Source organism: Lepisosteus oculatus, chromosome 7 (genome assembly GCF_040954835.1).
Source record: "Lepisosteus oculatus isolate fLepOcu1 chromosome 7, fLepOcu1.hap2, whole genome shotgun sequence".
NCBI lineage: Eukaryota > Metazoa > Chordata > Actinopteri > Semionotiformes > Lepisosteidae > Lepisosteus > Lepisosteus oculatus.
Window position 1 is genome coordinate 18957183 of NC_090702.1, and position 23517 is coordinate 18980699.

The 23517-nt window shown below is 34.6% G+C and overlaps 1 protein-coding gene across 1 annotated transcript in view; it reads right to left on the reverse strand.

Moving 5' to 3' along the window:
- Positions 1 to 18044, reverse strand: part of tmtc2a (transmembrane O-mannosyltransferase targeting cadherins 2a) — a 168839-nt gene extending 150795 nt beyond the window's left edge. The window contains exon 1 of the mRNA XM_006633607.3: positions 17639 to 18044. Coding sequence (XP_006633670.2) covers positions 17639 to 17721 — 83 coding nt within the window. The 5' untranslated portion in view covers positions 17722 to 18044. The remainder of the gene's footprint in view (positions 1 to 17638) is intronic.
- Between the last annotated feature and the right edge of the window lie 5473 nt (positions 18045 to 23517).

Consider the following 23517-nt stretch of genomic DNA (forward strand, 5'->3'; position numbering starts at 1 on the left):
CGGGAGGAAAAGTACAAAATTTTAATAAAAAGGACAAACTGCGGGGTATTGTCACCTTGCAACATTGTCACAATACAAAAAATTCAATAACCTTTGTGGTAAATCACCACTTTCTTACAAGCACTTTCTCAACTTGTTCTCTCCAACATATTTAAAGCCTGACTTCAACATCCTTTCCAACCTCTTATATACAGTATGTTTTAGGACATACTGTACCATTTCTAGCAAACAAAAACACAAAAGACAAAACTTATACCTGTATTGCATAACATTGTTCTCCGGCAACTTGGACACACAGATACGCATACACAAACATGACAGACAACTCAACCTAATAGGTATGAAGTGATCCTGGCTACGCTTATAGGCATATGCAGTAACTAGCCTTCTACCTACGTGAGCCCCTTTCGTAGGACCTCCCCTTATACAAACAGGAACTGGGCTTTTCCTACAGAGCTGCTTGGAAGGTAATATCTTTTTCTCTTTCATTTGTGAGACACACAGTGTCAGCCGGAGATACCAAATAACCTCATCAGAATGTCTTTGGCTGATAGAAGGAAACCAGAGCAACCCAAAGAAAACACCTGTGAACACATGATGAGTATGCGTACTTCACCAATGTGGAATCAAACCCCTTGCCACTGCTAGAGCAACACTTCACAAAATGATGTCCCATGTCACAATTTCATTGGATATATATCCTTTTCCAATGGGTATGTTTTACCAAAAGCCTTTGCTGAACACCCAAAAAAGAATTTTAACGATACTTTTAAAGATATCTTTGTTCCCTTTCAATCACATTCCGGAATCAGAAATCAGTCTACCTCTAGGCTGAGTGAATGATGAAAAGTGGTATTGGACATTATTGTCTGAATTCATGTGGAGTCCTGAAACGGTCCCCTCTTTTATTATCCTCTGCCGTTCCCACATAATTAGAATCTAATCCTGCAGACAACCACTGATTATTCCAACTGCCATCTCGTCTATAAGAATATGAACAGAAAAAAACATTTATCTGAATATTCAGAGACATCATCTATGGCTTGTGAAAGTGCAGAGCTGAGGTGAATGACACAGCGTGGCTCTGAAACACTGCAGATCTTTTGTCTCTCAGATGGCTCATGTTTATGCACAAATTAATTTTGCCTCCAATCAGGAAGGCCAGTCTCAGCTCCATCCTCCTGGGATGTTACATTCTGAATGACAGCTTCTAGTATGTTCACAGACGTGTTTTACTGCAAAGAAATGCAGATGTCTCAGAAGTTTATGTTCCTCAGCGGGCAGTCAAATGTATGAATAATTTAGACAAATTCACTGCAGTTTTTAGTACAGAAAGCAACCATGCTATTGTAATAGTCAATAACATACTTAATGCATTAGTATAACTAAAAGTTTAGAATAAATATTTCTGAGTATGACCTATGGTGCTGATGTTAGTGACTGAATTGATCTTGTTTTCTTTATATAACATCAGCACCATAGGTCATACTCAGAAATATTTATTCTGGTGACTGGTGAAAGATTTGTTTTTGACCTTCTGAATATACAGGACTTACTGTAGGCCTTTCAAGATCTTAAGAGCTTAGCCAAAACAAAAATCATACAAATACAAATGGCTTGACAGGAGTTCATTTGGAAACGTGTAACTTAAATTACATCCAAACTGCAGAGTTTCTTTATGCTTAGCAATCAGTTTCTGTACGAATGGATGCTTCATTGACCTCTTGCTTTACATTGGGATGCATTCAAATTGGATTAGTTGCTACAATACAAGGAATGCATATAAAAAAACTGACTTTTACAGACTTCTGTATCAGAGCAAAGGAAAAATATTTTTTATGATTTTAAGTTGTTCAAAGCTAAAAAATGCGCTACATGCATGAGTTAGGACAATGGCTGCCTATATAGGACCACAGCTATTAAACAGAAGGCCACCAATTAACCACTGATCTCCTCAGACCACCTTTACAATGAAGGCTCTTTACACAAGGATTTTGCCGGAACATTTAAAGTCATCAATCAAAGAGAGTGACAAACATTTCTCATTAGTAACACAAGAATGTACAACTAATTAAGCCCCGGTGAAAAAGCAAGAGAGGTTCTTGAAGCCTAATGGCAATTTGTTGTAGGAATTCTTGTGCTAATGGCAACTGTTAACAAGAGCTGAGAAATTTTCAATCTCAGTCTTTCACAGAAGCCACACAGAAAGCCAACTAGGCTTTTCAAAGTGAAGCAATAATACTGATTTTTTTTTTTAAAGAATGACTAAGGTACCAGAATCATCACATTTTAGCACATAGACAGCAAGCAAACTTGCAATAGCCAGCTCAGGAACCCTTAGGAACTCATTATAATGTATGTATCTTTTAAGGAAACAAAGGTAAAAAATAACAAGGGAGCCTCCAGAATTGTATCCAAAGTTTTAGTCCAGTGATCAGAATGAGTCCAAATTTGGCAGGAGCAACCATCTGGGTCACTGAATTGGCAGAGCAGGGATCACAAAAAGTCAAGCCTACCCAGCAAAACCCCCGCCCAGAGCTCAGAAACCGATGGCCAGGTGCCAACATCATTGAGAGCTTGTGTGCATCCACTGGTTCTCACTCGAGTTGTATCTGCACCCCCAACTAGGAAACAGACAACTAGGCTACAGAGAACAATTGCCATATCCCAAATCAATCTCTCAGGTCTTTGCAGAGTTGCAGTGTGATCTTTGTAATGGGATTTTTGTTCATTCCAAATGAGGTTCTAAAAGGGAAGCAGATCCTGTAAAAGAAATACACATGCAGGATGAACATGAACACAACAGGAACAAAGAGAAGAAAATCATATCCACTTATCCACTATGGTTTAAAAACTGCGATATTCACAAGCCTTGTTAGTAGTTTTTCCGACAGAGCCAAAGGTCTCTGACTTGCAATCCTAACAGGGGCCAAAGGAATCTGGATGCCAGGCATTAGTCACCTCCTCCCTGTGCACACATGGAGATCCCAGTCTTTCCATTCAATTTCCCCCAGCACATCTAGCATTGCAGATTTCTAGAATGCAGAGTCATGCAGATTCCAAGAAGTATAACTCCTTTTTATTATTAATGTACGCTGTACTTTTACAAACCCTTTCAGGACTCTTTGCTATTAAAAAAACAGTAGTCCATAAAAAAGTTAAAAGTTTCATGTCACTCTACGCACAGTAGGACCCAAATGTTTGGAGGTTTAAGTTTAGATCGGGTTTCATAAAAAAATACTCTTTAGCGCCACGAATAACATTACTTATGTCTGCACGAAATGCCTGTTCTCTGTCTAATGTTCAGTTAATTATTTTTATTTTGGCTCAGTTCTCCAGTAGATGGGTATTATACAGCATTTGCCTAATCTCAGAGTAAAAGGGCAAATTTATATATACAGTATATCCCGTTCATACCCTTTGTTGTAGTAGCTGAATTGTCTAATTCAGCAATTGTACAAACTCTTAAGTGGAATTTGCCTGGTTTAAACATCTCAGATTTAAAAAGGACAAAAAGCTACAATGCATCTGCTCTATTTCAGAATGAAAAAAAATAGTTAATCTCATGGGCTCTCAAAGATTCATAGACCTATTAAGATTATGCATCAAAGTGTATCAAATGTATCAAAAGTGTATGTTTACCAACTATAGAAAAAGCAAAGAAATTATACTGTTATAGAAACAGAAGAAAAGCTACAAGTGAGAAGGCCAACCAGCCCATCTTGGCTGTTTGTTAGTAGTTACTGTTATTGTATCAATGATCTCATCTAGCCACAGTATCAGCATAAATAACATGGGTGGGTAGCTTGTTCCACATACCCACGACCCTGTTTATAAGGAAGTGCCTCCTCTTTCCAGTTTAAAATGTACATGCCTGTCGTTTCTATCCGTGTTATCTGGTTTGTGTTTTACTGTGAATCCAGATGATGTATACTGAGTTGACTTCTGAGTTTTTGGGGGGATTCATGTACCCTCTTAGGCCTCCATGTTCATGACTAAAAGGTTCTTTTATCTTGTCAGTGTAAGATATTTCTTTAAGCTCCGGAATGTGTCAGATTGCTCTTCTCCGGACTGACTCTAGAGTAGCAGTACCTTTTTTTGTAATGTGGTCATCAAAATTATACATAGTATTCTAAATGTGCTCTTGCTAGTGCATGTTACAATTTAATGTCAGATGCCTTGATTTAAATTCTGTTTTTCACTATATATCCCAACATTTTACTGCCTTTTTTAATGGTTCACCATATTTTCTAGATGTAAACAATGTCTTGACATAAACACGTCTTTTTCATAAGTAGTCTTGTCAATCTCAACATTTTCCATTTTGTATTTACAGTTTATTTTTTATTACCTGCATAGCATTTATTTTAAATTAAACAATGGATATTTCCAGGTCTTGATTTTATCTAAATCTTTTCAACTTTCATTTGCTGGTGTCTCTGTACTTGGTTGCTAGTCCTCGTATTTTGGTATCGGTATTATATACAAATGTGACTAGTTTCCTACTGTATATACAGTATTATAAAATCTAAATCATTGATATACTGTAAATAAGGAAGAGCTACAAGTTCTGGTACAGATCCATGTGATACATCATCAATTAGGCTACATCAATCCAATCCGAACAGTCATCAAGTCATCCTTCATTTGCTTTCTATCTATAATCTATTTTTTTATCTAAACAGAAACTCTCCCAAACATGCAAGAAATTAAAAAAAAGGATTGACATCCTTTGACAGCACTTACTCCTGAGGAAAGCTCCATATGATTTCTTCCACTTTTCAAGATGGAATTACCATCAACTTATTTTTTTCTGCCCTATCCATTACAAGGTTGCTGGGGAGACAGAGCCTATCGCTGCAAGCAATGGGCACAAGGCAGGGTATGCAGTGGACAGGATGCTAGTCCACTGCAAATTAACCTTTACAATGTTACAATGATCATAAAAGTGAATGTTTGCACTTCTCAGGGCTGTAGGTGGCCTGAGAGACATCAATAAGAGGGATTTTCTGGGGAATTACTTAGTTAATCATAAGAGTAAATATTCAACACCCAGAAAGACAGGATAAGAAAGAAACCAGAGAGAAAGAAGGAGGAGAGAGAGGAAGAACAAAAGCAAGGAAGGGAACAGAGTGAGAAAGATTAAGCATGCCAGGTGAGAGGATTCTTCGGACCCATTTTAAAGACCAGATTCTAGCTAAGTATTTGAACACTGTCCTCTTATTTTAGGAAACTATGATTTCCTTTATGAGGAATCAATGGCCTAAAAACTATCACTCCAGGTTTGTGATGCATTTTTACAATTAGGAGATGGACCGCTATTCACTCTGGAGCTTCTGAATTTATAGGAAGAGAGTTTTAGCTCTGGGTCATATTGTTTTACCTTTTGACAAAGGTCTATGTACATTTTGTGAATATTACAGCTGTCTGGGTTTTCAGGGAACGTTAGCACATAGGCCTCTGGGAATTGTTTTGTAAACACTGTAACCTGAGTGTTGTGTTGTTTGTTATTTAGTTCGTTTTACTGTTAATAAATACTTCTTTATCCTAATTTGCCTCTGATTTATTAGAACTTCAACAGAGCTGTGGCAGAGAATAAAAAATGCAGGTGCCTCAAAATTATACCAACAGCTCAGATATATTTTTGGCAAATCTTTGACAATTGGGGATTTTATTTACATTTAATAAATGTTTATCCAGCACTATTTTCTATTTTACGTAATTGCCAATTTGTAACAATTACCTAACATTAGTATTTCACCTAGTTAAGAAGATTCTTAAGAGTCATTGCATGAATAACTGTAATTTATTAAACTTAAATTGCTGATATGAACCATACAAGTAACATTGTAAAGCAATGTGACTGCCTTTTACTATGTCTTTTTTTTTCACTAAGAAGATAAGACACAAACAGCATGAGAATACTTATCAAAGAAGGACAGAGGACTCCTGGGTGCACTCATCTATTTTTATTCAACTAGAATCTTAACAGCAGTTAATATCATCAAGGCATTCTGAAAGTAAAACCAGTTGATTTGGGGCTCAATAAGGCAGGTGTAAATGTGTTCTTAATGCATCTCAGATATATCACAATGTGCAGCAATGTAAAGAAACTAGCATAGTTGTAGGATTTATTCCACAAGGGAGGAACAAAGTTCTAAAGACCAATGATGAGTATTCCTATGCTTTAAATGAATTAATGACTATGTCAGAGGTTTTGACTGAGTTTCATGTTACAAGAAAAGTATTCTCTCTTTCCAACCTCTGATTTGTCAAAAAATACCATGAAAGTTAATACACCAGATTAATATTTAGTTGTGTCTTTTGGCACTTACAGTAGAGCTTTATACCCAAATCATATGTGTGACAAAGCATGTCTGGTAAAAGCTCTGGCAATACACAATACATATCAAGCTCAATTGTGGGGAAAATAAAAACATATATATTATAAAAATGTTCTTCTGGGAAAACATGGTAACATACCTAACCAAGTTTCCACTGGAATAAGACCTTGAAAAAGAGTAAGCTGGCAGCTACAGTACACTTACAGAAACCCAAAACTACTTTAACTAAATCCCTCAGTTGAAAAGGTCCGGTTCATATTCTTTTTACGGCAATAATGCTGAAATAGAGACAAACTATTTCACACATAATTTTTTATTATTATTTACTGTCAAACATCTGCCAGAAATCATTTTTATGGCCAGGAAGTCATTGACCTTATAAAGAAAACAGAAAAGTACAGATCTTTCATTTATCTGCAACACAGCTAGACCTCACAATACCTTTCAACATATAGTACATAAAGACTACTTGTGATTTACTGGCATGAGGCAGCCAGCAAAGACCATGGAAGAAACTTATTCCAGTAGAAATGACTTAACTTAAAACCATCTCTGGCTTCATTTCCTTCAAATCTCACACAACCACACACTGCAAAACTCCAGAGAGTATATATTATTGCCCTGGAGTACATACCCAATGCTTGCACTTTTAAATATAGTAATCTGATGTTAACTTTGGGGTCATATACACTGTTGGTTTTCTTTATCCGCTTCTGAATGCAACACACTGCATATTATTTTGGTCCCCATTTCTGTGTTTGGGCTGTGTTTCTTATGAATGCAAAAGGTCATAAGTGATGAATAAACTGCAAAGCAGGACTCTGGGATCATCTTCTGTGACAGTGCCATTTATTATTTTAAAAGGCACTTTGTGACAACTAATAGTTCTGCATGCAAACGTTGTCCCTTATTCCCTATTTGTTAACAAATACTGGTGCACGTGTATGCCTAAAGTAATTAATATTTGTGATACAACCAATAAAAGGTTGCTGCTTAAAACCTTATTTTTGTTTAATAATGTCAACAGTAAAGTCCAAGGGTTTTCAAATATTTAAGAAGCAATATTTTAAAAAAGTAAGAAAGCAAAAGAAAGCATATATTCCTGAAAGTTTATTCTGTAGTCTGAAACCACTGGACTAAAAGTAAACTATCTTATATGAAGACAAAAAGCCCTTTAGTCAATTGTAAAATTAAAACAAATTTATTAATGTCCAATATATAATGACACCAGTAAATTATAAATCAAAGAAAAGTGGACAACCGTATCTTATTATTTAATATAAAGTGCATTATACAACATACAAAAGATGTATGCTATAAAGTACCATATATTTTCCACTGAAAAACAGCGAAGCATTATCATGTCATTTTAGGTGACCTTGGTCTATCCATCCATCAATTTACTCAACAGTCTTCACATGGAAAGGAAGATGACATGACCTTCAATGAATAAAGAAAACACTGTAGCCTTCTCTTGCTATGAGCTGAATGCTCATTTATTACTTTGGTCAATTCAAGCTCATAAGGTCACAAAGAGTGATTGGATGGCCTTTGACAACTTGGTACATAACGGCACTGCATCCTTCCCCCTGAATACTGGAGCTCTTTTTGTTTTCTAAACCACTTGCCTTTACAACTATGGTCACTGTGTCTTATTTTCCATCAATGCATAAATACAAGCTTTCATAAGATCGGAAAAAATCATCAGACCACATAGCCCTTTACAATGGACAAAGGCAAAACCACGGGCAGCTAATGTCTTTATTTAATCAAATGCTCAAAGAGTTTGTGATAAAGGATCAAGAGAACAGAAAATAAGGCTAGCTATTTAGTACTGGACTATAGCATCCTTGTCCAATATTTTTTACAAGAGAGTTTTTGTTTCTAATGGATCAGGACTCGGCTTACACTGGCTTGTTAATGCATGCCACTGTTAATCCCATTAATATCAAGAGAGAATTTGTAGCAAGGACTGGACACAGGATTAAATCCATCAAAGAACATTATCCATCTGAAACAGTCCTTTTGTCTAGACCCATTACAGTATTACTGTACGGAGTAAATAAATCTGAATAAAATACTACATACTAAGTTTAGCGCTAGATGGAAAAAAGATCTTATATGTCAGAGTTTCAGTGTAAAGGGTCTTCAAACCTATATCCTAAACTTCATAGACGGTTGATTTCTTGGCTCCAAATGTTCAGTAAAAATCACAATTAAACCCGTTTAATGACAAAAAAAAACTTGCCAACTACCAGGGATACTGTTCTACACATGCACTAGAAAAACAAAACTATTTTTTTTTATCAAATGTGATAAAAAGGAAAAAAAAGGTTTTAGTCATCTGCCAGCATTAATTTAAAGATAAGTCAAGGGAAAAAATAATTACAAACGACTACTGCCAACATTCATTTTAAAATCCAGCAAAGTTAATCCCTAATGTCTTCTCCTAAAGCTGCATAAACCCACATAAACCCACGCCCACAGCACACATGGCCCATTTCTGATCTCACTGATTGCCAACCAAATGATTAGAATGTATCTTAGCCAGGTCAATTTGTGAGTGCTGCACAACTGTCTACAACTCACAACAAACCTTTCCATGAAACGGTGGGCAACCGATTAGCACCGCCACCATAAATGCTTCTTCCTATTCCCACAACTCATCAGAAATGACGCTCATCTGCCTAGCAATCAAAGAAGCAATTTTCTTCCAACAGGCATAGAACGAGCCATGCCTATCCAATTTCCTACCTCAGATACTGGCAGCCCCAAGTAATCAAAGCCTTCAAAAGTCAGAACCACAGACCTCTTGATCTAGTCCCACATAGGGGACTTCCTAAGGCAATGCAAACCACCTTTAAGGCCACAGACAGAATGCATAAAAACTTTATGTGTTTCTCCATCTTAAGATGGTTAAGATGGTAGTCTAGACGCCATCTGGGCTTTGGTTGGTCGCAGCTAACTAATGGCATTCTTTAAAGTTTTATTCATTTTAAGGTACCCATTATGTATTGCATCTAATATACTGTTATTATATCTAAATTTAGATCATCCTGTGCCATACAACTTGCAACATGCCATATTAAATTATTAACAGAACTGATTTTACTGTGAAAACTTTTACTTCCACTATGAACAAGACTGTTATTTATGCTGATGCATAAATTAATGTGTCTACAAGGGGAAGCAATAAAAAAACTCAAGGATTTATAGTTAAAAGCAAATCAAGGCATGTTATGTTAAAATTGTATAATGTACTAGTGAAGCCTCATTTAGTACTTCGTGTGCAATTTTGGTCGCCACGTTCTAGAAAGATATAACTACTCTGGAATACGTTCAGAGGAGAACATCCAGATACATTCTAGGCTTTAAGAAAATGTCCTATACTGAAATGCTGAAAGAACAGAACCCTTTTTGTCTAGAACAGAGGAGATTATAAAGGGACATGATACAAGCACTGAAAATAATGCAAGTCTAAAATAGAACTTGGGAAATCGAGATTTCTCCATCGTGATGGAGTTGTTTTTACTGTTTTGTTTCTCATACAAGCCAAATAATAAAAAAAAACTTTAGTCTCTTTAAACACACCAGCTTGTTATACCAAATCTCTAGAAGGCTTGTGTCATCAAGGACAAGATTACAGTAGAGCCCTTTTGTGGCTTTTCAAGGTCTGCAATCACTCACACAAATATCTAATTACAGGGTCTGAGATACCAACATAGGGTGCTCAGAAAATGGGTTATTACTCCTGGCTCTGAACAGAAAACATCTAACCTATACTGACCCCATATCAAATGGCAAACAAGGTGACCAAACCGGTGTTCCCCAATAAAATTAAATGCCAATGTAACTATTTTATTCACTTTATTTTATTTAAATTTGTATTTATTTAAAGTTAAAGTTAATTTACAGCATTATACTGTACATCTTATGCATACAAACAGCTATATGGTACTGAAATCAGTAAATCAAAAAGTAATTTGAAAAAATAATTGCTAACTTTTCTTTATATAAAAAAGGGCTTTTTTAGAGACCCCAAAGACTGTTCCCATAACTGAATATGAAGATATACATTATCGCAATTACTAGTAAAGAGTACCACGCATCAAAGATGATCTTTAAAGTGAAGTTCAAGCTTATAATTAAAGTAATCTTAAATAAAAAGGACTCCCTTAAACTGAAATCCACATTTTCGTGATACTGTGTATTTGTTGGGGTAGCAATTGCAACAGAATGCAATGAAAAAGATAATACAGATATTGCATGTCTGAATTTAAAAGAAGGATAGTGATTTTGTTTCCCCAAGAGTTTTGTTTTAATTGAACCACAGAGCATAAATCATGAAAAAGCATAAATAAACCAACCTTATTCATCATTCAAAACCCTTTTTAGACAAGTTAATGCATGACAAACCCACTTAATAAATAATATGTATATTTCCAGCCTTGTGTACACCCATAATTGCAAATGGCTTCGAAAATGTCACTGTGTACCTTTTCAGTTCATAAACACATATGCAGCTTTACAGGCTTTTTAACACTACTGAAAAGTACACATTGCTGTCTGAGTTTAGGGTGTTTCTTTTTTCCAATACAATTTCACATATTGGATAAAACACTGATTGAAACCCCTATGATGGTTCTGTATGATCATTTCAATCCTAACCCCAATTCTCAAAGCCACCATGTCCTATGCATACCCACTCCACCTTGGATTACAGCCAAAATATACAGTATTGGGCAACATTGTCACATGGAGTAATGGACATGGGTAAACTCAGACAAACATTCATTTTATTTATGAACCAAGACCAATCAACAAAAAAGCCTTGGTATTCAAATTTTTACTAGTCTTTCTGGGTAAGTCTGTAGCATCTTTGGACAATGGTGTGGTTTCTGCCTAGTCGATGTGGCAGTCTTGCACAATCAGTCTTATAGTATGTTGCTTCAGGTGGCATCTGGACAGCAGTTTTCAAGACGTTCACAGATTCTCAATAGGATTCAGTTCAGGACTTAGACTGGGCCACTCAAGGACATGTACTTTCTTATTCTTAAGTCATTCCAGTATAGACTTAGACTGGGCCACTCAAGGACATTTACTTTCTTATTCTTAAGTCATTCCAGTATAGCTTTTTCCTTGAGCTTTGAATCTCTGTCCTGCTGAAAGGTGGATGTTTGTACCAGGTTTTGTCTGAAGCAGGTTTTCCACCAAGAATTTACTTTACCTCAACTGTGTTCCCATCAGTTTTGACAAACTTGACAAACTTCTCAGCCCCTGCTAATAAGAAGGAGAACTATAAAATAATGCTGCCTTTACTTTGCTTGACAGCAGGGATAGTGTTGAGTGATTTGCGTCAGATGTAACTCTTTGCATTTGGACCAAAAAGTTTCAGTTTTGCCCTGTGCATTCACACTATCACTTAAGTGATTTGTTGCACTCTACAGAAGTGTGATTTAGTTTTCACAATCATACAAGCCCCAATCGTAGATATTATTCCAACTCATGGACATTTTTTTCCTATCTCAGCCACGGAACTCTGTAACTCTTTCAAAGTTGCCTTTCACCTCACAGTGGCATCCATATCCAGTTTCTTCCTTATCCAACTGCTCGGTTTGAAGGAACAGCCTGATCTAAACTGTGTCTGGGTACTGTTCCAAGATACTATGCATTGCATATAGTTACGTTACTCATAAAAAGAGATATTAAAGGTCTTTGAAAGGTACTGATCTGTACCAGAACCAACCTGCATAACAGAGAAGAGGACCTGTAAATAACTAAGTATGTCTGATTTTTTTGTGAGGCCTCTGTGAATTAAACCATGTCCATCGTACACTGCAACATCAAGTTAGCTGATGAAATCCCAATGTCAGATTTAATTATATAGTTTAGCAGAACTACTGCTGGTTGAGCCTATAAAATGTGTTGCTTTGTACTTCAGAATGTTTCTTTTTTACAGTCTCACATCTGTGGGAAAATAAACATATTGAACTACTGGTATAGTATACTATTATTTAAAATATACCATAGATATCATTTGTAACTCTTTCCTGAAATGTTTTATATGAACTCACACATATTTTACTAGAAACATGTATAAAACCAGAGCAATGGTAATTATTTATATTAACAAATTGACACATTCAGAAGGATAAAGAGATCTCTTCATTTGCGAAAATAAATACACCTGAATATATGTCTCTTCCAAATGTTTCTACTTAGAAATCTCTTTGTAGTGGCAAGAAACCTCAGAGCAATTGAGTCTTAATCCATACGCTTGTGGTTTCTTTACAGCTGCTGGCCATGCTTTACACAAAGATTTCAAGGTTAAATCATTAGCAAGACAGGCTGTTTTTTTGTTTTAAAAATCTTAAATGACGTTTTAATCAAGATACGTCTTGATTTACAAAGCACAGTATAAAGTTCTGCAAAGAATATTGATATAGTAATATGGAAATAAAACATGTGGGTTTTTGTTTTGCACAAAAATAAATAATGCAGCTTTTCTACCTATATATTAATTATGATAGTGTTTACTTAATATCATGTTAAGCTACATAAATCTGTTCTGTTGAATCCTTTGAAAAGCTTTTAAGACTCAGTGTAAGTTTTTGATAAACCTCCAAGTATTCTTGATTTCTGAACTCTGAAGCGCTCATTTTCATTACAAAACACCTGCTCAGTCTCAGTCATGCCATGGGTGATTTTATTAAGGCATGAAGCTAATCAATGAACATTTCAAAACAAATCTCCTCATAACTATGTTTAATCCAACCTGTTATTTCACTTACAATGTCAAGAGGTCAAAATGGTGCTAAAGGGTGTAACTTGGCACTTCAGCTGAAGAGCAGCTGTCTGAGCTTATGCACTTGGCCCCAGTGAAGGACAGAGAATACAAGCATCTGTCCAGCCATTTGAAAAGGTCACTCCTCAAAAAACACTGAGACATTCTGAACTCCTTGCAAGACTTCCTGTGCCACAGTGAGTGCAGTATTACACTTTTGTTAAACCGAATTAACCATTCATTAGAAAATGCACATACTTTGTGCTACAGTTGTAATGCCATCAAAAATGCCATCTAGATGACAACATGAGAAATGGATGTCAATTTCCCCCAACAAATCCTGTGAAACATTTTATGTCTTTATAGTACAAAGATATTTCAATTAAAAGTTATGATTAATGCCTTGTTGTTTAGATAAACACTTTTTTGTCTCAATTTTAATTTGAATATAATAGATATAGATGGTGAAGAACATATACATGTATGTAGTTTAAACTGAAATCAAAGTCTCCAAACATTCTACACTGGCACAAGACAAGCCCATGGAATACTGTTAAAAAAATGCATAAACCTGTATTTAAAGCATACTGAATGCCTTAAAAGTTAAAATAAATTAGACTTACAGTTAAAACAAGTTAAAGGACCTTGCTCTCCACCACAGTTTAAATTATCCAGCTTATGCAGTCCCACTAAATGCAATTCTGTCCTTTTTTCAAAAATCAATAAATGTTATAAGCTGATCTAGAAAAAAGAATATACCTTTTGTGACAATGAGAAGTACTGGAATTGCAATAAGACTTTCAGATGCATTTGTAAGAAAACAAAACATGCTATATTTGCAGGTTAATTTAGAGACATTGATACTGCAGTATGTACATGACAGAAAAGATATCAGGTATTATTGTTATTACACACAAGTGAATTATTTTAAAACCGTCCAACCTTTATTTCTTTGTAATGTTATCTGATAAATTCTCCATAACCATGCATTATCTGCATCTATCCTCAGCTGAAACACCCTTTAGTCACTTAAGTCAGTTTTCCTTGTTAACTAACCTGAAAGTGTAAGATGATGTCAGTCAAAAATAGTAATATACTTCTAAGTGCATGACAAAAAAAAATGAGAACACGTCAAGGAAAGAAAAGGTCAGGCTAATCCCGAGTCAGAATATGCAAGTTTTACCATGTGGATTATTTTTAGAAGATAAAAAATCTGAGTTAACAATTTAACAATTTGATTACCATTTTGTCCATATAATGGAGGTACCTTTACAATATTAACTAATTGTACATGGTCAGTATAATTACATACAATTGTATGGGCAGCATATAATGAGCAAAATGAACAAAACTTTAAAAAAATAAAAGGCAAGAATATTTTGCAGCAATGTTGGTACATCATATTCCCTCTTTATATAAGTTTAAATGGACAGACATTAAGTCCCTAATTTATATTTTAAATATCAATTAATAGACCCTAATACTAAATGTAAACTTTGATTTAAGAAAGCCATGTTCCAAACAACACAAAATAGAAGATTCACGGAAATACAGTAATAATGCCTTTCAGTTGCGGACTATTGACAACAAAATGTAATTTTCTCAAACATTATTAAACGACACATTTCTGCTATATTTTGTTTAAAATTATATGATCTTTAAATAGATCGTTCAGAAAATATGGATGTTTTTGTGTTTACTTCTCACTTCCATCACCAGTCAAGTAATGGTTGTTCTTTCACAGCTAAATTAAAAACCTTTCAAGTTATGCCATTGTTATGTTATGTTGCTTAAGTCACCTCTGTTCTATTTTACCATCAGCCAAAGAATCGGGCTTCAACTTCATAGAAACTGAGTATTGCCACAGTAGGTGGCAAAGAGACTTAGACTATTCCAAAACAGCACTTGATTTGTACAAAATCATGTTATTCCTATGGCAAAAATGTATGATTTATAATTCTATATTATGGCAAATACTAACACATTTTTTATGTATGCAATCAATGCAAGTACAAATTTCACCAATACACTATACCAACTCCAATAGTGTTAGGACAATTCTGTATGGTGTATTTACTTTGCTTAGCTTTTATTTGATGAGGAATTAAAATGTACACAAACATTCATTTGATCCAGACTGCAATTTGACAAACAGAAAAAAAAAACCATGTCAGTCTCCTGCCATAATGGCTCTCCTCCCAATAATGCAGCTATAACCATCAACTTTATCTTTTCAGGAAGGATCAACGGCAGTGTTTGAACATCAAAGCCTACCTCCTCTGAAAACTACACAAAGTTCTAAATTATATACAGAGAAGCTGATCCACACCAGGCAGTCCAGAGGATGATGATTCAAAGGGAACCCTTAAACCCTGCTCAACTAAAACTACAAACTAAACTCAATATTACAGTAAGTCAGACCTACGCACATTCAAAATGATCTACAGGAGAAAATAAAAGAGTTATCTGGCACTACTTTTTGATGTATTTATGTGTTTTGTTCTGCAAGGCTTAAGTTACAACTAATTCTTGAGCAATTTCTTGATTGACTCTTATTTGAATTAATAAGAATTTGATTGCTTAAAAGAACACGCTTTACCACAAAAACTAAACTTGACTACAGTATTTGCCAGAGGTGATAAGACCTGCATTAAGTGATCTCAAGTGCATAACACCTCTAAATAACTTACAAAACTGATAAATCCTTTCAGCTGAATATCCTAAAATATTTAACATCTACAATTGTACTCCAGAGCCTCAGTGCAACCACAACATGTAGAATGCAGCAAGTGAATCAATTATCAGTTATAAATAACATTTAAAATATATACAAACCTCTTTGTGTCAAATTCCCCTGGTCACAAAGGCATCTTCATGCATTTAATAAATACTAGACTGCAATAGCATTTTTCTTTTTTTCTGGAGTAATTTTATTATACTTTATATCTGTAATCAAAGACTTCACTGGGGCTTGCAATGTTTATCAGAAGTTAACCATCATCCCTTTTTTGTGGGCAAACAGAGACTTCACTAAAAAAAGGTACCTGTTGTTTTAAAGGTAATAAAAAACATTCAGTAACATCCTAGTGCAGTATTTGTTCCATTTGAAGTAAAAGAATTATGAAGTATGTATAAAATGTAACAAATTCGACACTAAATTAGCATGTGAATTACAGTAACTACAGAGGACAGCAATGATTTATGAATGCCACCAACTGACCTAAGGAATTTTATGGTAGTTCTTCTTGCACCTTCTGTATTTAGGTCAAATACTTTATTCAACTTTATATTTATACGAGCATTCAAGGAATAAAAAGTAAATTAACACTGCAATACTGTAAATGCTCTTTTTAGGTGATGAAGAGAAGTACTTATTAGGTGTAAATCCTAAAATCCTTATAAAGGGATCAAAGTCCTTTAGATTAATGCTGGCAAGAGACAAAAAGTTCTTTCATCCCCACACTAAACATAACTTATCAAATCAAAGAGTTCCCTCATAAATAAAACCAATATTGTATTGTGAATTATGAAGAAAAAAAAACCTAAGGGATCTATTCATTTTCCTCACTGCGGAGACACTGATGAAACCCCGTCAAACTGAAGCATCACTTTTTGCATTATTTTTGCAGTACAGCACTCCAAGATTTATCAAGTCATGTAAACGTCTTTAAATGCAGCACATTTTCATGAAAGCATTTGCTTTAAATGTGATCAAAGAAATTTACTGGAAAAGGGCATCATTCTGAATGTGCTGTCTAATTCCAACGGGTAGACCGGTGCATTTTATCATGGGCTTACAATGGTACAGAGGAGCCCACAAATGAGCACCAGTCTCCGCAGTGGCATTTCAGAGTTGTCGTGCCAGTTTCTCGGACAACAAAGAGAGGCTGTCATCACCCTTTTGACTGTATGTTTTATGTGTTGTGTTAACAAGTAAATTTAATTCAATACACAGTATTATTCCCGGTGCATCTTGAATAATTAATTATTAAAAGAAAAACGCTAGGTACGCTGTATGCATTTAAGGTCAAAGTAATTCTTCCAAACACTTAAAGCCGCATTTTTGTGTGTGGACTTTTGGAACTTCTTAATACGACGCAACAACCTCTGTCCCTACAGTACATCATATACAGCTATCGATGACCAGTACTATCATGTCTGCGAAATTATTGTCGCACTTTTTCTAATACTTGATAGCTATAAAACCCAAATAAAACAATTGGACGTTTAATCATTAAACGTTTCAAAACTTGGTATATTAGACAATAACAAAAACAAATCAAAACGATTCCTTAAGTGGTCCAAAGCACTGCTTATCTTTTTAAATTCATGGGTATACTGCACTTAAACAGAACCCATACTTATAAGACTTGCATACAATTATTCTACTATTCAGACTTATCCCTATAAAAACTTTACACCTATTTATACAACCAAAGCGTTTCGGATTTTTAGATAAAACTATGACCAGACAAATATGAGGACAGGTTGATCAATGCAATAAACCTACCTGTCATCGTAACAGAAATCAGCGCTGAGGGTGTTCAAATACAGGACCACAGCCACAGCGCTGCACACCAACTCTGCAATCATTTCTTTAAAAAAAGATGACAAAAAAACAGAAAAAGGAAATAAAGAAAGAAAATAAATCAATGCACGCCTCTATCTTCTTTCTTCTTTGTTAATGTATCGCCGCAAAAACAAAAATTCCAATTCCCCATCCTTGCGAATTGGAGCAAGAACATAATCCAGGCATCCTCCCTCTAACCCATTTTGAGTTTATAGAGGTTAGCGTTGATCCGACACAAGACAGCGTAAGACCTCTTATTTTTACAGCACTGCTGACTGCATTTGTAAAGCTTGCTCTACTGTGCTCCGGGTTTTTGCACTGTAGCCGCTGTGCCTAAAGCAAAGTGAGCCGCGTGTGGTTAAAGGTCTGAGCGCGCCTGCGCGTAGCCACTCCTCCCTTCTACGTCTCGAATGTTACACTGCAAGGGAGGGGGTATATTTGAAAGGTTTTTTTTTCTTTCGTTTTTGAATGTGAGGTCATGTATTAATTTATCTCAGCTACTCAGTACAATTTAGGGCACAAAATATTACTAAAGAAATATTTATTGAAATAAAAAAATTAAAAATAACTATCAGATTAAATACCAATAAATTGGGGGTCTTGAAGTCATTTAAAATATCATAAAAGCCAATAAAGTGATATCGCCAGTTAGTAAAACGTAATAATTATTTATCCCCAACACTGAAAGTGCATGTTTATATCTAAAACCCACAGGAGATCTTTTACAGAAAGCTTTCACTATGACCATATAGCTTTAATAACATAAGAAAATGACTAGAGAAAGATAAAAATCTTAACAAGAACGATTTATTGTGATCATTTTATCTCCCTTATATACTTTATATAAATGATATACATCGCTAACCTTTCTCATCACTCGCATGCTGTTTCGAAATGATAAACGATAAATGATAAAAGTGACTGTAGGGTGAAACATGTTCTTGACAACAAAATAACAATCTGCAGAAAGAAAAGGCGCACCGCCTGTTTTCAGTATGTGACTGAAAAACAGGATTAAAAAATATTAAAAGTATGAGTGACTTTTAATCTGCTGCTGACAGTGTTATCAATACTATAAACGATTCAATTTCAATTTCCCTATGATTTAATTTACATAATTTATATTCAAATTATTTCAAAGAAGTCTCCAAATATTGCAATACTCTCCAAAAAGACTGAAGAAAAACAGAGCTGTTACAAACGGGAGAAGGCCATTTGGTCCATCCATCCTGTTTAATAGTAGCTTTTTGATCCAAAGATCATTTAAACCCTATAACCCAATAGTACAAATTCGCAAATATTTAAAATGAAAGGCTGCTATGTACTGAATAACGTACAGTAAATTATACTTTATAAACAAATTTAATTGAAGTTATATGAAGAGGCACACATGTAAACGTGTGCCATGCAGTTTTATAAATCCTAAATAATATATATCTACTGTATATTTTTTATTTTCTTGACTGGACCTTCTTGATTAAAACTGCTAATGTACATGAAAATAATACTATATTAATATAAGAAAAAAACACATCTCTGAACTGGATTTCATTTCTTTTTCTGTTTCTGACGAAAACATACTGTACTTTCACACCTTCACCAAGGCTGGACGTGCAAAACACAATGAAAACTAAGAGTAACAGGATAAAGTGGCATAGCGTGCCAGCATGCAGTATTCAATGTGCAACAGTGAAAAGGAGAGATGAGGCCTTTGGACTCATAACTGGAAAGCTGTGAATTCAAATCCCAGGTGGGGCACTACTGTACTGCTACTTCCTTGAGGAAAGTACTTATCTCAGATTGCTTCAGTAAATTGGTCAGCTGTCTGAGAACAAACAATTGTAAGCTGCTTTGGATAAAACAACCTCAACTATTACAACCTGAATTGAATTTAAAATAAAACCTGGTCTGAAGAGAAACATAGGACATTAATGACCTCTTTGAATTAATTTACAACTGTGAGTTAGCCTTCTAGATATGTCTAGAAAACCCGGGAGTAAAGCAGACTGCACAAAACTGTGTACTGGTAGCCTTGGAGGTTGGGAATGATGAAATACAGGGAATTGTCTGGCAATATCTTTTACTTGCTGTGCACCTGCTACCTCATTTTTGTTCATGTTTTTCAAAGTGTGAAAAAGGAGTTAGCCTAAAGCTGTATATATCCTGTATCTACAGAATATATAATATATAAATTATATATACAGTATATGTAATTGCCTTTTGCCCATGAATGCAATAGGGCTGCTTCCTTGTGTTACAGTGAATAAAAAATGAATATACCAAATTGGTATGTATAAAAAGTAGAAAAGAAAAAAATAAAATTGATTTTGAAATAGTCTTCATGAAGTTTACAATTATGATTATGATCAAAACCATTTAATGCAAGAAAATGTAATTGAATGTTTTATGAAATGGTCAATCTAGTGAGAGAATATCTAGTGGATAGTTTTTAGAGACACAAAGTGTTTAATGTGCTGGGAGATTTGGAGAAACCATAACACAGTATATTTAGGTTTTGACACCAGCTCTCATTTATGCCTAATGCCAAAATCGTATCTTTAAAGTTGTTTTTTAAAAAGAGTTGTGCACTTTAAAAATATACATTTAACTACATTTAACATTTTCTTCATTGAAACCATGTGAAATATACATAAGGAATTACAAAGTGATATAATTGACCTCTGAACAACTGCTTTCAAACATTATGAACTGAGTATAACATGTTGCACTAGGGATGGCCTTGAGTGAATAAGCAGTTAAATTAACGTATAGCAAACATCTTGAAGAGCATGACAATACACTATAAACAGAATGCTATAGAGACCTGTAATTTGCTCCCAGCAGTAGTTTGACAAGCAAATGTAATAACAGGATAGAATTATTGAAAGGTCTAATTATTTTATTCGATGTGTATTAGAAAACCCAAACAGCCTAAGATGAAATGAAAGAATTAACGTACAATTGAGAAGAAAGCGTGATTTTATTTTTTCTATCAAGGCTGGAGGGCAGCAGAGCATTGTGGATAAGTCTCTTGACTCAGAACTGGGATATGGTGGGTTCAAGCCCCTGCTGCAGACTCTGCTGTTATACCTCGAACATGGAACTTTTCCCCAATTGCTCCAGGCCTCCAACTAGGAGGGGAGTCACATGCTCTCTGTTTGCTTCACACCATGGAAACCAAAAATGATCTGGCCGTTGTGAGCCATTGTTACTCAAATATGGAAATTAGCTACCTAACACCTAGCAGGTTTGCCAACATATTTTAGCAAAACCAAGATGGACATATTTTGTTGTACCAGTTCTCATGTTAATTTCCTTTAACATCTTTCACTTGATTATGTAAATAATATATCAATTATAATATATCAAAATAAGTTTTGTCTGGACAATAACTTGAATTGTCTGTTTATAAAGAGCTGTTTAGTTACTTTTTAATAATGTGCACTAACCACAGGAAGGAAAGGATGTTTAAAATACTTATATTAAGGATTTCTTTTATTCTATGAATACTTCTTTATAGGTTGCGCATTGTGGGAGACCTAAATCATGAGAAAGTGAAATCTGACAGTAGGTATTTAGGTATTGCTTGTGAATAAATTTGCAGAAAGTAACTATCCCTCCTGTTTTAGTTTTTGTAGAAATAAAGGAAATTCGTCATTTTTGTACTGTAATGTGTATGCCCATGTAAACTAATTTTATACAGCTAAATTTAAATATATGATGTTTCACTTGACATGAAAACTTTGAGAATAACATTCAATTAGTCCACCAGAGGGCATATATCATAAGCAGCTGCAAGAGTCTTATACATAAGAAAAGAGTTAACTAGCTAATGTGAACAAACTTTTCTTGTTCTTGTTCTGCTATATGCTACAGGCTTGGGGACTTTGAAGTAAAACTTCAAAGTCTACAACAAGTGAAAAAAGTTTTTTTTCTCAGTGGAAATGCACAGTATGTGCATTTATGTCACTTAAAACTCGGGCTTTTAAATGCATAGAACAAAAACCTTTGAGATTTTTGTTAAACTGTGGAATGATTGTTTTTAAAAATATGGTTATTGAGGAAAGAAAAAGTGTAAGTGTGATCTCTTATTTTGCCCAAATAAAGAGACCAGTATATACAGTAGTAGCCCCACACATATCTGATGCAAGTTTATTTCTATCGCAAGGCCCTCTTCAACCCAAAAGCATGTCAATGTGTTCATTCAGAGAACAGCAGGACACTATGATGTAATCCCTATCAGGAATTAATTAAATATATCAAAAGGGCTGACCCAAGTGCAATGTAAATCTGAAAACACAAAAGTTTACAAAATGGATTAATACTAAGATTCATTTGCATTTAGATATTAATACCTATATGTATCAAATGGTTTAATATTAATATCTAATTGATATTAAGTGTTTCTCTGAAATAAAGCTATTTAGGAAGGCATGTCTTATTTTCTGGAAGTATGCTTCAAAAATAGAAAAAGGTATGTCCAAACAATATCCATGTACTTATAATAATATTATAAAATCCTACAAAAGCTAGTTTACAGAATAGAGTGCATAATAGTAACTTTGTTTATAAATTAAAAATTTACTACACCGTCAAATCCTTAATAACAGGTATATTTACAAATATAATATATATATATTTTATTGTATATACAGTAATATAAAGGTATACAGTGTGGATTAAAAATAAACAGATGTAATGTGAAATTATATGGTATACATACATGCAATGTTTTTTGTTTGTGTGCTCAATTTATGTCTGTTTTCTGAAATATAAAATTTACAGCTATGTAGTAAAACCAAATATGACAAGACAGGATATGAAGACTGGATTCTGGACGTCTTGCTGGCAAGTTAGAAACCCTGCAAACCCTGAGTTCCTCTTTCTACTGTGGTTTATCTTTTACAGTCTTGGTTTAGGTAGCTTTTACTTATCAATCATGAAAATCTGTCAATTAACCGTTAGTTTCTTAACTGTTTAAGATTTTATTCTAAAAATAATGTTTTGTCTGTCTGACTAAACACAGTCAAGGGCATATAGTAGGCCTGTGTCCCGTCCATTTTATTGGCCTAAAGGTACCTAATATAAAGTAACTGTCTATCTGACTCTATCCGTGTATAAGCCCAGTTACTAAATCAAATTCAGGAACCCGAATTTAGATTAGTTAGAGGGGTTCTCTGAAGCTATTTTAGCATCACCACTATTTACACCAAAGAAACACAGTTATCATAAAGACGTTATATTGCATGTACTGTACAGTACCTTTATTGCAGATCTAACTGTGAAAAACTGTGTTCTGTGAAATCTGATATCTTCAGTTAAAGCATAATGGAACATCTGCATTTTTCTATCCAAAGACTGAATACTGTATGTATCATGTTACAGAGAGGCATATTTTATTTTTCCTAAGAGTTAATTTAAAGAGGAAAAATTTAAATAATCTTTTAAGATAAGAAAAGTGCATTTAAGATTATTATAAGCTGTGTGTAGAAACTCTATATTGATGTTAAGCTGTTAAGCTAAGCAATGTTAGCTATGAGAAAAGGGACTTTTTTTTGTCTTACCAGATGTGATTACATTAAAATCCCTCCTCTTTTGGCTTTAAATCAAGTTTTTAGAAACTAAGCCCTTGTGCCAATTCTACATTCATATTCTTTTCTATTAGCCCCTTTTTTATTATTCTTACAAATATCCTCCTGAATGGAAAAGTACTTTCTGCTTGTGAACATGCTATAGTTACCCAAACATTTTTATGTTTTTTAATTTTTTTATTATACCCCTAGTCAACTTGAACAACTTCTATACCTGCAATAATGAGA